Source organism: Pempheris klunzingeri, chromosome 5 (genome assembly GCF_042242105.1).
Source record: "Pempheris klunzingeri isolate RE-2024b chromosome 5, fPemKlu1.hap1, whole genome shotgun sequence".
NCBI classification, from domain to species: domain Eukaryota; kingdom Metazoa; phylum Chordata; class Actinopteri; order Acropomatiformes; family Pempheridae; genus Pempheris; species Pempheris klunzingeri.
In genome coordinates this window covers 24,797,024-24,809,091 of record NC_092016.1, presented here as the reverse complement: position 1 = coordinate 24,809,091, position 12,068 = coordinate 24,797,024, and the positions used below count along the sequence as shown (strand labels likewise).

The 12,068-nt window shown below is 40.1% G+C and overlaps 1 protein-coding gene across 2 annotated transcripts in view; it reads right to left on the bottom strand.

Moving 5' to 3' along the window:
* The window catches only part of LOC139201068 (carabin), a 58,604-nt gene that overhangs the window by 19,631 nt on the left and 26,905 nt on the right, over nt 1–12,068 (bottom strand). For both annotated transcript variants that reach the window (XM_070830286.1, XM_070830287.1), the window contains exons 11-12: nt 6,512–6,610; nt 4,089–4,279 (exon numbers count right to left, since the gene is read on the bottom strand). In XM_070830286.1, coding sequence (XP_070686387.1) covers nt 4,089–4,279; nt 6,512–6,610 — 290 coding nt within the window. The remainder of the gene's footprint in view (nt 1–4,088; nt 4,280–6,511; nt 6,611–12,068) is intronic.

Sequence of the window (12,068 nt, the reverse complement as noted above, 5' to 3'; positions counted from 1 at the left end):
GCAAGCTGTGTGCATCCAATTGTCCTCCATACAACCAAGAGCAGCATCGAAGCTTTAAGCAGGCTTCTCATTTCAACTTAGATTTTAAAAACAATAACATAACATTTTTTGAGTAACAATCTCGTGTAATGACAGTTGTTCTGGTGCTGCACCAATGTGAGACAAATTGGTTAAATTGTATTTCCTTGTTCTTCTCATTGACAGGTATCATGAGTGTGGAGCAGGCATAAGTTTTGATATGCAAACCTATAACCTACATCCATTTAAGATGAAGTGTGGGAGTGGAAATTAAGTTCCTACACGTGCACCCAGCTCCAAAATGATTTGAATTGAACAGTTGAACAGATTTGAAATGACAGTTTACAGAACATTATAGTTTATCAGTGTGGATTCATCGTTACCATTACAGTTATAGTTATCTTTCTTGGACAGCTCTTAACATTTGCAAATTAGGACTTAACACCAAGTAGAGCTGAGGCTGTGGTGGGAACAGAAATGAAGGAGATAAGTCAGAATGGGATGATGACAGGAAGAAGAGTTGTGTAAGAAAGGGAAAAGGATGAGACAGGAGAAAATAATTAGACTAAAATGTGGACCATCTCTAGCCAAATCTAAACCCCACAGGCTGTCAAACAGCGCTAGCTCTTGTCACTGTGACAAGATGCTACAAGATGTATTCCTATCCTACAAAGAAATCCCCTGGGAAATGTTGCAAACACATCTTCCAATCATTTGTAACTGACAGTCCTTGGAGCTGTATATCACTGTGACGCAACAGATGGCAAGATAGGAAAAACTATTTTCTCTCTATTCAATATAACCAGGACTACTCTGGGTCACAGGAGAAACTGAGAACAAACCACAAATTATCTCCTAATAAAAGGGTGAAGATGTACAAATACTAAAATATATATATGGAAATAGTCTGCTGTACCTCTAAACTATCTAAACTATCTCGTGAGCCCGCTGTAATCCTCAGTTCTGAGTGAACAAATAAGCCAACCAATTCCTGTAGCTGGGATTTTAAAGCATGGTTTCACTGGACCTCACAGAGCAGCCACTTCCATCCTCCATCACCTTTATAAGGAAGTAGTATAGACAGCTATCCAGTGGTACTTTTCTAGAGGTGTTGTGGACCATATTCACACGTTATTCTTTTACCTATTTTGATACTAATTTAAGAGTTTATGGAGTAGTTATTGTTGTGAAAGAGTGAAGTCAGTGAAACCAGTAAAAAAATGTTAAAAACACTAGAAATAGGGTAATCAAGTCCAGACATTTGTTCGATCGGGGTTTAGCTGACACATATTTGAATTAGTATTTTCCTTGAAGCAAACTTCTCCAAACTTAAATTCATCTTTACCTAGAAAACTAAATCAATCTACAGTAGCTGACACTTAGTGATACAAACAACATTTCTGAGATACTCTAATGTTCAAAAGTGAACAGTATATTTAGTGGCGAATGCTGACAACCAATATGATCTAAATTCATCTGTTAAAGCTCTCAGTCTTCCCTTTGGGTGTTATGCTTCGTTCCATTAGGTACTGTTATAATTTCAAAGATTGACAGGATGAGCTGCTGCGGACATGACATGCGTGATTAAGATATTGATCTTCTTCAAAGTGTAACTGGGGGATTCCAACCATTATCTACTGTGTGCTAATGATAGCTACCGGGGAGGTCTTGGCTGCTCTTCAGCTGTAATGCATGGAACTGGTAAGTAGTGTATGCAGGCAGCTAGCACAAGCTTGTTTGTGCCAAAAAAAAAAAAGAATCCTAGCCAACTTCATAAAAATCTAAATCACTATTGAGGGCAGGGCATCCTCCCACCATCTGAGGAGGTGAGGACCAGCATATTTACTGTATTTTGGATGAGCAGGGTTTCCAAAGCATATTTACTAGGTGACTGCCAAAAGCTTCTTGCTTGGCTTACTCACAAAATAACTGGTACTGCTTTTAAAATCTAAATTGAATGAGAAGCCTGCCTCAAGCATTGATGCTGCTCTTGGGTTTTATGGAGGACAACTAGACGCACAGAGCTCGTACTGATGGGACATCTTATGTCTTAAAGGGGTTTTATTGTGCAAAATGCACAACATAATGTCAAACGTGTGTGTCCCCGGGGCATCTGTAGACATCCAAACTATGGAAAAGGGCCTTCTTCTTTTTCTCCTGCTCCATCTTTCAGTAAATGTGTATGAAAATACTCAGCAATGACCACCTCTAAACAAACGCTAGCTCTGGTTATAAGTTGCTGAAGGTACGATGAAAATACACAAATTGTCCTGCTGCAAAAACCCAGGCTACATTCTTCATGTCCTTCCACCATCTGAGGCAGTGAAGACCCAACAGATTTACTTTATTTTGGCTTAAAGAGAGGAGCTAAAACGGAGAGCAATATTCAGTATACATAGTATGAGAAGAATCATGTGTTTTTTCCAACATTACAGCATGTAAACATATTCTAGTTGGACCCCCAAACACAAGTATGAACATGAAAATAAGCAGAAAATGTATGCTTTAAGGGGGACATTGTCGCAATGGTGTGCACTGGCTCTAACATAGCTGGGTTATGATCTAACATATCCCTCTGTCAAACTAACCTCTACCTTCTGAGGGAGCTGCTACTGTGCTGGCAGTAAGAACAAAAACACCTCATTACTAAATATTATGAAAACTCAACACAGCAAGAATAGAGATAAGCCCTTTTGTGTCAAAAGTGTTTTACATCAGATGCCAACCTTGCTGCCCAGTCTGGTTTAAGCAGAAGGATTTGGCATCTAAATAAGCTGCTGAAACTGGTAGTCAGACACTTGGTCCTTTGTTCGAGGCTTTCAGACCGCTGGCTCTCAGTGGACCCTGATCTTTTTCATGGCTGAAGAAAACCCCATACTGTTTGGGCCGAGAGTTTGAGAGTCTCCAGATGGCAGGCAGCAGAGACCAGTGTTCCTGAGAATTGCAGTAAAGTAAAAAGCCACACTACACGGTGTCTATATTCCATGCATACACCGTTAAACTTTGAATCGACATTAGGAGCCTTATTGTCCTGGCAATCCAAACAAGGGCAGTGAGTTTCTGTCACACACACACACACCTGCTATTTTTGTTCTTACAACCACGGTGTATGGGCACAAGTGTTGGGCTAAGTGGAAGAGAATTTAGTGGGTATGATGATGAATCATTATCCTCTCAGCCAAGAACCACTGTGCCAATCATAGTGGTGAATGACTAAAGTGCCTCCAAAATGAAGAGGTGAGAGCAAACAAGATCAAAACCATGTGGCAGGCAAGTAATACTGTTTAGTGGTTGTATAAAGAAATACTTCAACATTTTGGGAAATGAGAAGACTGATACCACTGTTTGTGTTCGTCTGTGTGGTAAATATAAGGTCACAGCCAGCAGCTGTTCAGCTTGGCTTAGCATTAAAACCAGAAAAAGGGGAAATAACTAGCCAAGCTCTGTCCAAAATTAACAACACGTTGTCTCTCATTTGTTTCATGCGTACAAAGAACTAAGTCTAAAAACAGGTAGCAGTTTTATAGGGTGTTACGGGGCAGACTATTTCATGGCCCTAAGGAGAACCTCACAGTGATGACAAAACCTAGGCTAGGAAATAGGCATCTGGCACCAGTCTTTATGCTTAGAAAAGCTAACTGCTGTTTGCTGTAACCTACATACAAACCAGTTGGACAAAGTTTTCCCAAAGAGAGGAATGGAGCAATAGAATCAGTCACTTTAGACACTGAGTTATGGTGTCCAGTTGTACTTTTCAAAGATTCAGAGTAAAATCCATCCACCTATTGTCTATACTGCTTATTCTTAAGGGTCGCCGGGGGGTCTAGAGCCAATCCCAACTGTCATTGGGCAAGAGGCGGGGTACACCCTGGACTGGTCGCCAGTCAATCACAAGGCCAACACACACACAGACACAGAGACAGATGACACATAGAGATAGAACCTGGACCCACCTTGCTGTGAGGCAACAGTGCTAACCACGGCACCACCATGCTGCCCTCAGAGTAAAATGGGCAGAGAAAATTATTATGGGATGCACAATGAGTACTGCTGTACTAACAAAGCTTTACCTGAGCCTGTGTTAGTGAAGCTGAGGTCCGACCCCTGAAAACTCGTCCAGGTGCAGGACTGCGATGTCTGGGCTTGTCCTGTGTTTGAGAACCCTTCTCCTCAACCGTCTGTCTACCCATTGGGTCCAACAGGTACCGCTGAGCCAGACGCATCACCCGAGTCAGGACGCTCTTGGGCCCGGTAACTGAGTCTTTGGGTACAAAACAATGAGTCAATCACACAGATCCTCTTTGGACTGAATTCTGTGATTTCTGGTCCTGGTTCAGAAATCATCTTTGTTGTGGTGTTACAAGGGCCTATAAAATAGAAAATGTAATTCAAGGTGGTATAAAAATGCAAAAACTCCATTTTATTATGGTCACACTCATGTTCTGCAGACATCAAGAGTCTGAGCACCACACTGTTTAATAATCCTGGGGACAACCCTGTGACGCTACTGTAAGCAGTGTGTGTCGGAGTAATAAAATAAGTTATCATTACATTGCAGGCATACCCCTACTGAGCTGCCTTTGTGTGTGTGTGTGTGTGTGTGTTTTGGTGAATGTGTCCTTGTTATACACAAATGAATGTTATCAGTGGCTCACCATATTTACTCAGGGGGCAGAATCTGCCTGCTTAGGCAAGCACTGAACACAAATACCCACTTATACAATGTACTCTCTGTGTTTGTGTGTAAGCACACTCATGCATTCAATCACAGACTCACACACTGGAGCTGTATCTACTGTTTAAAAACACAAGGAGAGATTAAGACAGCATGTGATCATTTATACTGTGCATTGTGTGTTGAAAAGAAAACCTGATGTGCCTTACCATCTTACAATCAGGGGTAAAGTCTAAGTTCAATGTCTGCTATGTTCTCGATAGGGCCCACGCTTAAAGGCAGAGTCTGCAACGCGGGAGAAACTAGCAAGAGTAGCTAGATTTAAAAAAAGTATGTCCAACCCTTTTAGATAAGTGTATATACAGAGAGCCCATGCCACTAGTGGTTTGGTGGCATTTGCTGATCCCTGCACTGGTGAGCTGCTCATGTTCCACCAGCACATCCTGTTTCCAGCTGGTGCTGCCTGAAAGTGGTGGGTCACTGTCACACCGTAAATGAAGATCAAACATTCTATCATATAAAACTCCACATCAAAGAACATTAAGCAGACATGCATATAACAATTATTTATCATTCTCCATAATTAGAAATGATCGGCACAGCTGTCAGAGTACTATCTCACTATAATGTGTGTATTGATTACTGCGGCTATATGCCAATCATGTGTGCATGTAATTGCTGTCTCGATATACAATTTTTTCTCTCTATGGTCACTCTCCGGCTCCATAGTATACTATTATAGTATAAATATGATACATTTAACTCTTTTTATTCATTTGATTAGTAGACAAAGAGTCAAGAGTGCTTCTACCTAAACGTGGTCCTGGAGCCATGGTTCCCTGGGACATGTAGAGAGCTTACTCTATAATATTTAGCTAAAATAATACAAGCGTCCATTAGAACAAAATAATACATTCGTCTAATAATAACATTAGAACACATTTGCTTTGTGTTTTCTGTGTTCCAAAATCACAAGCACATCCATTTGCTTAAAACATTTACCTTCCCTTTTCATAGTGCTGTTATTATTATCCTTTAAGGTTCATCTGTGTAGGCACAGGTATATATAATATATAATATATATAATAAATAAATCAATGCCACATACCACATCAGTGGCCTCATTTTGAACAGACCTTTTAAATACACAAAACTCGGCAAAACAGCATCAGAATTCTATTTTCTACATTATGAACAAAGTCTAAAAACAATATCATGGCAACCATGGCAAAACCAAAATGTTTTTTACAAATAAAAAGTGACTTACCTGGTATAAATATGTACTATTGGACATACTTTGTTCATGTGACAGAGATTTATTGAACTATCCCTCTTGACATAACTGTGCAGAGAGTTTACAGTATGTTTAGTCATGGGTGATTTAATGTTGTGGCAAAACTGGAAATGTGCGCTTGAAATACAATAGAGCAGCTCTAGCCTCCGGTTCACGTTTTGTTTAAGGTCTTACGTCTTCAAGGTATCCGATGACAAGCAGTTAAGTTAAAATATTACCAAGGATTGTCTTATAACAGAATTGTGATTTAATGCACCATTATGCAGGCTTGTACTTGTAAACCTTTTGCATGCAACTCTGCCCCATGTTGAACCTGCTGAATTGATGGTGATTTAGTACCACTGACATCTTTTTTCCTGTATTAGCTGGACCATTCGTCAGTCAGGCTGAGATATATGGATGTGTGGTGTCTAGACCTGTCGCTTAGATTAATAGTACAAATAGTACACACACAAAAAACAGATTGAGACAAATGTTAAAAAGGCACAGGTACACATGTAGAGGCACAGGACACACACACACACCTTTCTGAGTTGACTTTTCTCCTTCTGATGGTGTTGACACATTTTCGTTCCTTCCACTGATTTGTGTTGGCAGTGCAGCCTTCTGCTTTTCAAACTCTTCTGAAAAACAGACCACAAATTTCGAATACATAAGGCTACATTACCCACTGCTAACATAACACACATCTCCTACTGAACTCTCAGAGGTCAGATTGTATTGTGGGTAATGTAGGGGCCAGGTTTTGACAAGGAAGAAGTAGTCATAGAATAAAAAAGACAAAATCACTAGATCTGACCATTTCAGCAATACTATAAAAAGGATTTTAGTGTTCTGTGGATCAATATTTTGTTTTTCTGACAACTCTTATCGACCTTGTTTCCAGCCAAAACAAGAAGTACCAAATCCTAAGCTACCTGCCCAGAGCCAATCGGCAGGCATAGTGAATAGCTGGTGATCACAGAGGAGCATTTAGTAAATTATGTTTGGTGGGGGTAGGCAACTGGACACCTGGACAACAGGCTTAAAAATTTAATGTGTTATATATTCAAATGTTTCAGCTTGTTCCACTGCTCCATGGGACATAAAACAGTATCAATAAATGCAGCTAACTTCAATCAATTTGTTAACTGAGCTAGGAACACTTTCTAAAGCAGCAGACGCTGTCAACTACTTTTGGACTTACAGTTAATAATTTTCTTCTTTTGTCAAAGTAAGTTATTAAGTCTTTGCCATATTTGTTTGGCAAGTAGAGTCAATAGCAGCATGAATGATTTTGGAAAAGCCCAGTAGTTTTTCCCATTGGATCAGAGTGAGGCTGCAATGTACAAACAGTGTTGGTTTGTGTCATATGGGAGGCCAGGGGTTATGTTAACTTCTAATTTGTAACAGTGTGCATCAGTGTTTTAACTGGAGCTTCAAGGATAAGGCTTCTGCCAAACAGGAAGAGCCAATGATAAAGTGCAGTGTCTGCTGGTCTAATGCGAGGTCTTTGCAGAGTCCTGAGTAGGGTTATCTTTGATGTTAAAACAACTCCATCTCCCAGACACACCTTTCCCCCCTCCTATCGCCCATGGCTCTCTCCATTGGCCTCATGTCTCTGTACTTCCCCCCTCCCCTCCCTCCGATCTATCTCAATCACTGTCAGACATCGCTTAAGGAGGGGCTCTCTTCCACAGCCAACTTCAAAACACTGGCGTGTCACAGCATGTCTCCTGTTAGCCACCCAAAGACTAACTAGATAAGAACATGTGGTATTTTTAAATGATTCAAGTATTGTAAGTCTGACCTCGGTTGACTGTTCACATGTCCAAATTTAAATCTTTTTTGCAATTCCACTCTTGATCTCTTGAGCTAAAAGTCAATTAGCATAATTTATCATTTTCATTTAATAGCTATAAATATGTTTTCATAGAGCCAAAACAGTCAGACGTGCTCACACAAAAATACTATGGATGCATTAACACCAGTGAGCTCACCTGCAGTTTCTGTGTGACTCAGTTGTAATGAAAAGGTCTGAATGACTGTGTGTGTGTGTGTGTGTGTGTGTGTGTGTGTGTGTGTGTGCGTGTGCGTGATTTATAGCTGGTGGAACTCAACCCTGTGCAGGTTCTCCTACCCCTTCTGCTGCCAGTCAGCAGACAGTTTCATTCTCAGTCCAAATGTTTCTTTCAAAAAAAAGAAACACTGCACGGTCTCAGGGGGTCATTAGGCATGAGGTGGATACAACTTGGAGCCGGTGGATTTGGACCCACATCCTGGCTATGATGTCACAGTGCTTTGCTCAGACAGAACTAGTTAGTATCATGTGTTGTCCAACCGGTTGTGTGATAAATGGAGAAGGAGAGCTAGACAGAGAAGTTCAAACGCTGGCTTCTTTCTCACCTTTGCACAACTGGTCAATCACAGCACAAAATGAGTGTGAATGTTGGATTGTTTTGTTTTCAAAAGAAATCATTGGACACAGGCCCTTCTAATCTGACACTGGATAGGTGTGTATATGTGTGTGTGGGTTCCAAAGCTGTTCGACCATCCAACATGTACTCTGACAGGCCCTCTCTTAGAGAATCAAGGAAGGGTTCTGATCTGGAGTGGACAACAATAGAGACAATTCCATCCCAAGTAAAAAAAAAAATACAAATAATAAAAAACTTTATGTAGCCAAGGAGTTTGAAGAAATGCTGTAGGTTTAGGTCTAATGGGAATGTGGCTTTTAGACCACTGAGACTGTGCAGATGAAGCAGAGTTAAGAGAAAATTTGCAGGTAGGACACTGAAAAAGCTACTATACAATAATACGTTCTTTAAACTCATTATAATCTAACTTAAATTGGCTTGAGATCAAAGCAACTGTTCCAAAATGAATGAATCTTGGATCCTGTTTAGCCTTAATTGCTATCATTGTAACATAAGCAGCCTGCCCTTTAACTGCTGCTGCAAAACAAACAGTAGCTTGTTGTAGCACAGGTTGTTCTGTCACACTGAACTTACCACTGAAAATACTGAGTGCAAGGTGTTTTCTCCAAGTCAAAGGGCAAAACATAACTATCTTTCTTTTTAAAATTACAGGCTTTTACATTACAAGTTTTACATTACAGGCCAAAGAGCTAAAATAACCAGTATGAGAGCTTTAGTCCTAATGCTGTCTGTGGAATTATCAGCAGAGCAACATATCGTTAGCTAACTTTTGAAAACTGTCAGGCAATCAAATAAGTCCACCAAAGAAGATCCTCAGCCACTCACTTTATACAGATGATGCCAAAATAAAGGTTTAGACTAATGCTATAATGACAGATGCCAAAACACACATATATAGTACCGACACACATACGATTCTAATGCAGTAATGGCAGGGCGGAAGACAAGCTGGCAAAGCCACTGACAGCACAACTTCACATGGAGTATCAGATATTTTAGCCAAGTTAGCGAAAGGCAATGCTGGTGAGCAAGTCCAACACTTTGGACAAGAATTAAATATCTCCATGATAACAGGCAGTTTTTTTTTTACAGGTCCTAATGACATTTTCTCTTGTGCCAACAGCAGGTGAAAGTTTCCAATTAACCGCTGAAATATGTCATCATCTGCCAGATTGATTGATTGAAAAAAAAAAACTGCAGACATAATGGCTCCCAGATGACTCTTCCTTTGGTGCCAGCAGTCGGCTGACATTTTGAGTGTATAAATGAAGAGCTTTATAACTGTGGGGATATCCTGACTTTGTGTTTTGCAACAATATCCTTATACTTCAATAGATAGATCAAATATCAAATATCTGCAAAACATTCCCATCAGCGTCAGCTATGATTTGGGTTAAGCTCTAATTAATGGCAAATGTTAGCACGCTAAGAATTGACATCTGACAAAATTCCATTTGCTAAAGTTAGCCATGGCGATGACATACATAGAGCAGCTAGCATGACTGTAGGCTCTTAGACTTAACATTAAGTCACTTAAGGTAAGAGCTAAGAGTTGGTGAATAACATGTACAGTTACTTTATCACACTATCTATTGATCCCGATCTCAGACTTTAGTGTTGCGTTTAAAAAAATGAATAAAAAATAATAATTTTGCCCTCAAGACCCCTAACAGTCTGTGAAAAATGTATGATGTTCACTGGAATGCTCTGCCCTGAATAACAAAGTGAGGCCCATTCAGCCCCCACACACACCACCACAGCACCACAAATTCAGTCAACCAACCATATCACAGCATGGACAATACGGGGTATGGAAAGACTACTAGCTTATTACAACTAGTATGAACCCAGAACTCACTGACACTGCTTTTAAAGTTGGCAGGTAAAAAAAAAAAAAAAAAAAAAGACACTTCAGACATGGAAGTGAATTACGAGCTGCAAATGGCTGCTACACATGCTGAATCTCAGGTTACATAGGTAACCATGGTTTTGTGAAATCTTGGTAATGATCACGAAGCTTTAACATATTGCAAGCACAACACAGTACAGATAAGTGTAGAGAGGGTCATGGTCGGGTCTCAGTTGTTATTATTACTATTACTATTATTATTATTATTGGTACAACTCTTGGCTTCAAGGTCTGTTTTCAGACACTGCCAGCAAGCATATCCATGTACAGTATATTCACAAACAGACACGTAAAATATATGAAAACAAATTACATAACACAAAACATGGTGACGTGGTAACAAGCTATTAAATCAAAACATATGGTCAAAATCACAACTCACCCAGCCACCCACACACACACAAACACCCACCCACACACACACACACACACAAAGAGTTGAGAATGTCAGTGAGCTCAGCTCCGGGGTTTCTCTATGACTCAGGGCTATAATGAGAAGGTATGAATGACACTGTGTGTTTTACTGCCCACTCTCTCTCCCTCTCTGCCTGTCTCTGTCTCTTTCTCCCTCAGAGTCAGTTTCAGATGACAGAGTACTCTGCTGATTCCTCAGTGTCCAGGAATTAATGCTGATGACACGCAGCCTTTTGAAGGTTGTGTTTTGGTGTGTTTGAAGCGCCTGCTGTCCTCTGGGAGTTGGCTGGGCGGCACACCTGTAGCTGGGATTGAATAAGCTGTAATGTAAGGCTAGCCTCAGCAGATCCTGTAGCCTGGGCGCACACTGATACTGCACAATGGCAGCTTAAGAGTGCTGATCATTTATGGAGGGGGGGTGTGGAAGGGGAAGAGAAAGATAGAGACAAATTGAAATATTCCACTCCTGCTTTACCTGAACACCAAGCCATCAGGAAAAAAGAAAATAAGACATAGGTTCCAATCATACCAGATGTGTCTGATTAAATGTGACACCTGAAAATGATGACCTGTAGCACAGAAACTGTAGGATAGTGTAAATAGAATGGAGATCTAATCTGAGCTCAATACGAGAGACAAGCCTCAAAACATGAGGTTATATTGGAGTAAGGAGAAAAGAGGTTAGCTAGCAGTTCTCAAGATTGAAAAAACCTGGTTAACAAAATGGCCTAAGGGTGAACCACACTTTGGACTGATTTCTGTATTAAGCATTTTTTGATGTGTTCCTCCCTGTAATGAACACCAGGGAAGAGTCTGTCATGCTGAGCTTAGGTAATGTGGACTGGAATCACATTTGTTTTGTCAGGACTGCTACCAGCATGGCCTTGGAAAAGATGACTCCAACTATGCGAGCTGAAAAGAATGATATGGCTGTATATGATAAGTCATTATTTAGATTAGAGATCATTATTTAATTTATTGCTCAAATACCGAATGCGCTTGGATTTTATGGCAATTATGGACCAGACCAGGTCTATCAGTCTATTATGGAAAAAGTGCACTTTAAGCATATTTTTTAACGATTAATGAAGGAATGCCAATTCATCTAGTAACTAGTAACTCATATCTAGTTGGGACCAGTCTGATTCAGTGAGTGACTGATCAGTCACATCATATGTTCACACCAGTAATTAATCAAAGCAATATGTCGGCATGTCTGGAAAAAAGCGTTTATGTGTTTCCATAGAAGAGATGAAGTTAGTTTAAAGTTTGTATTCAGTGGCTGGATTTGTATCATTAATGACTATGATGAAAAACTAATTACATATTTACCTTAATTAA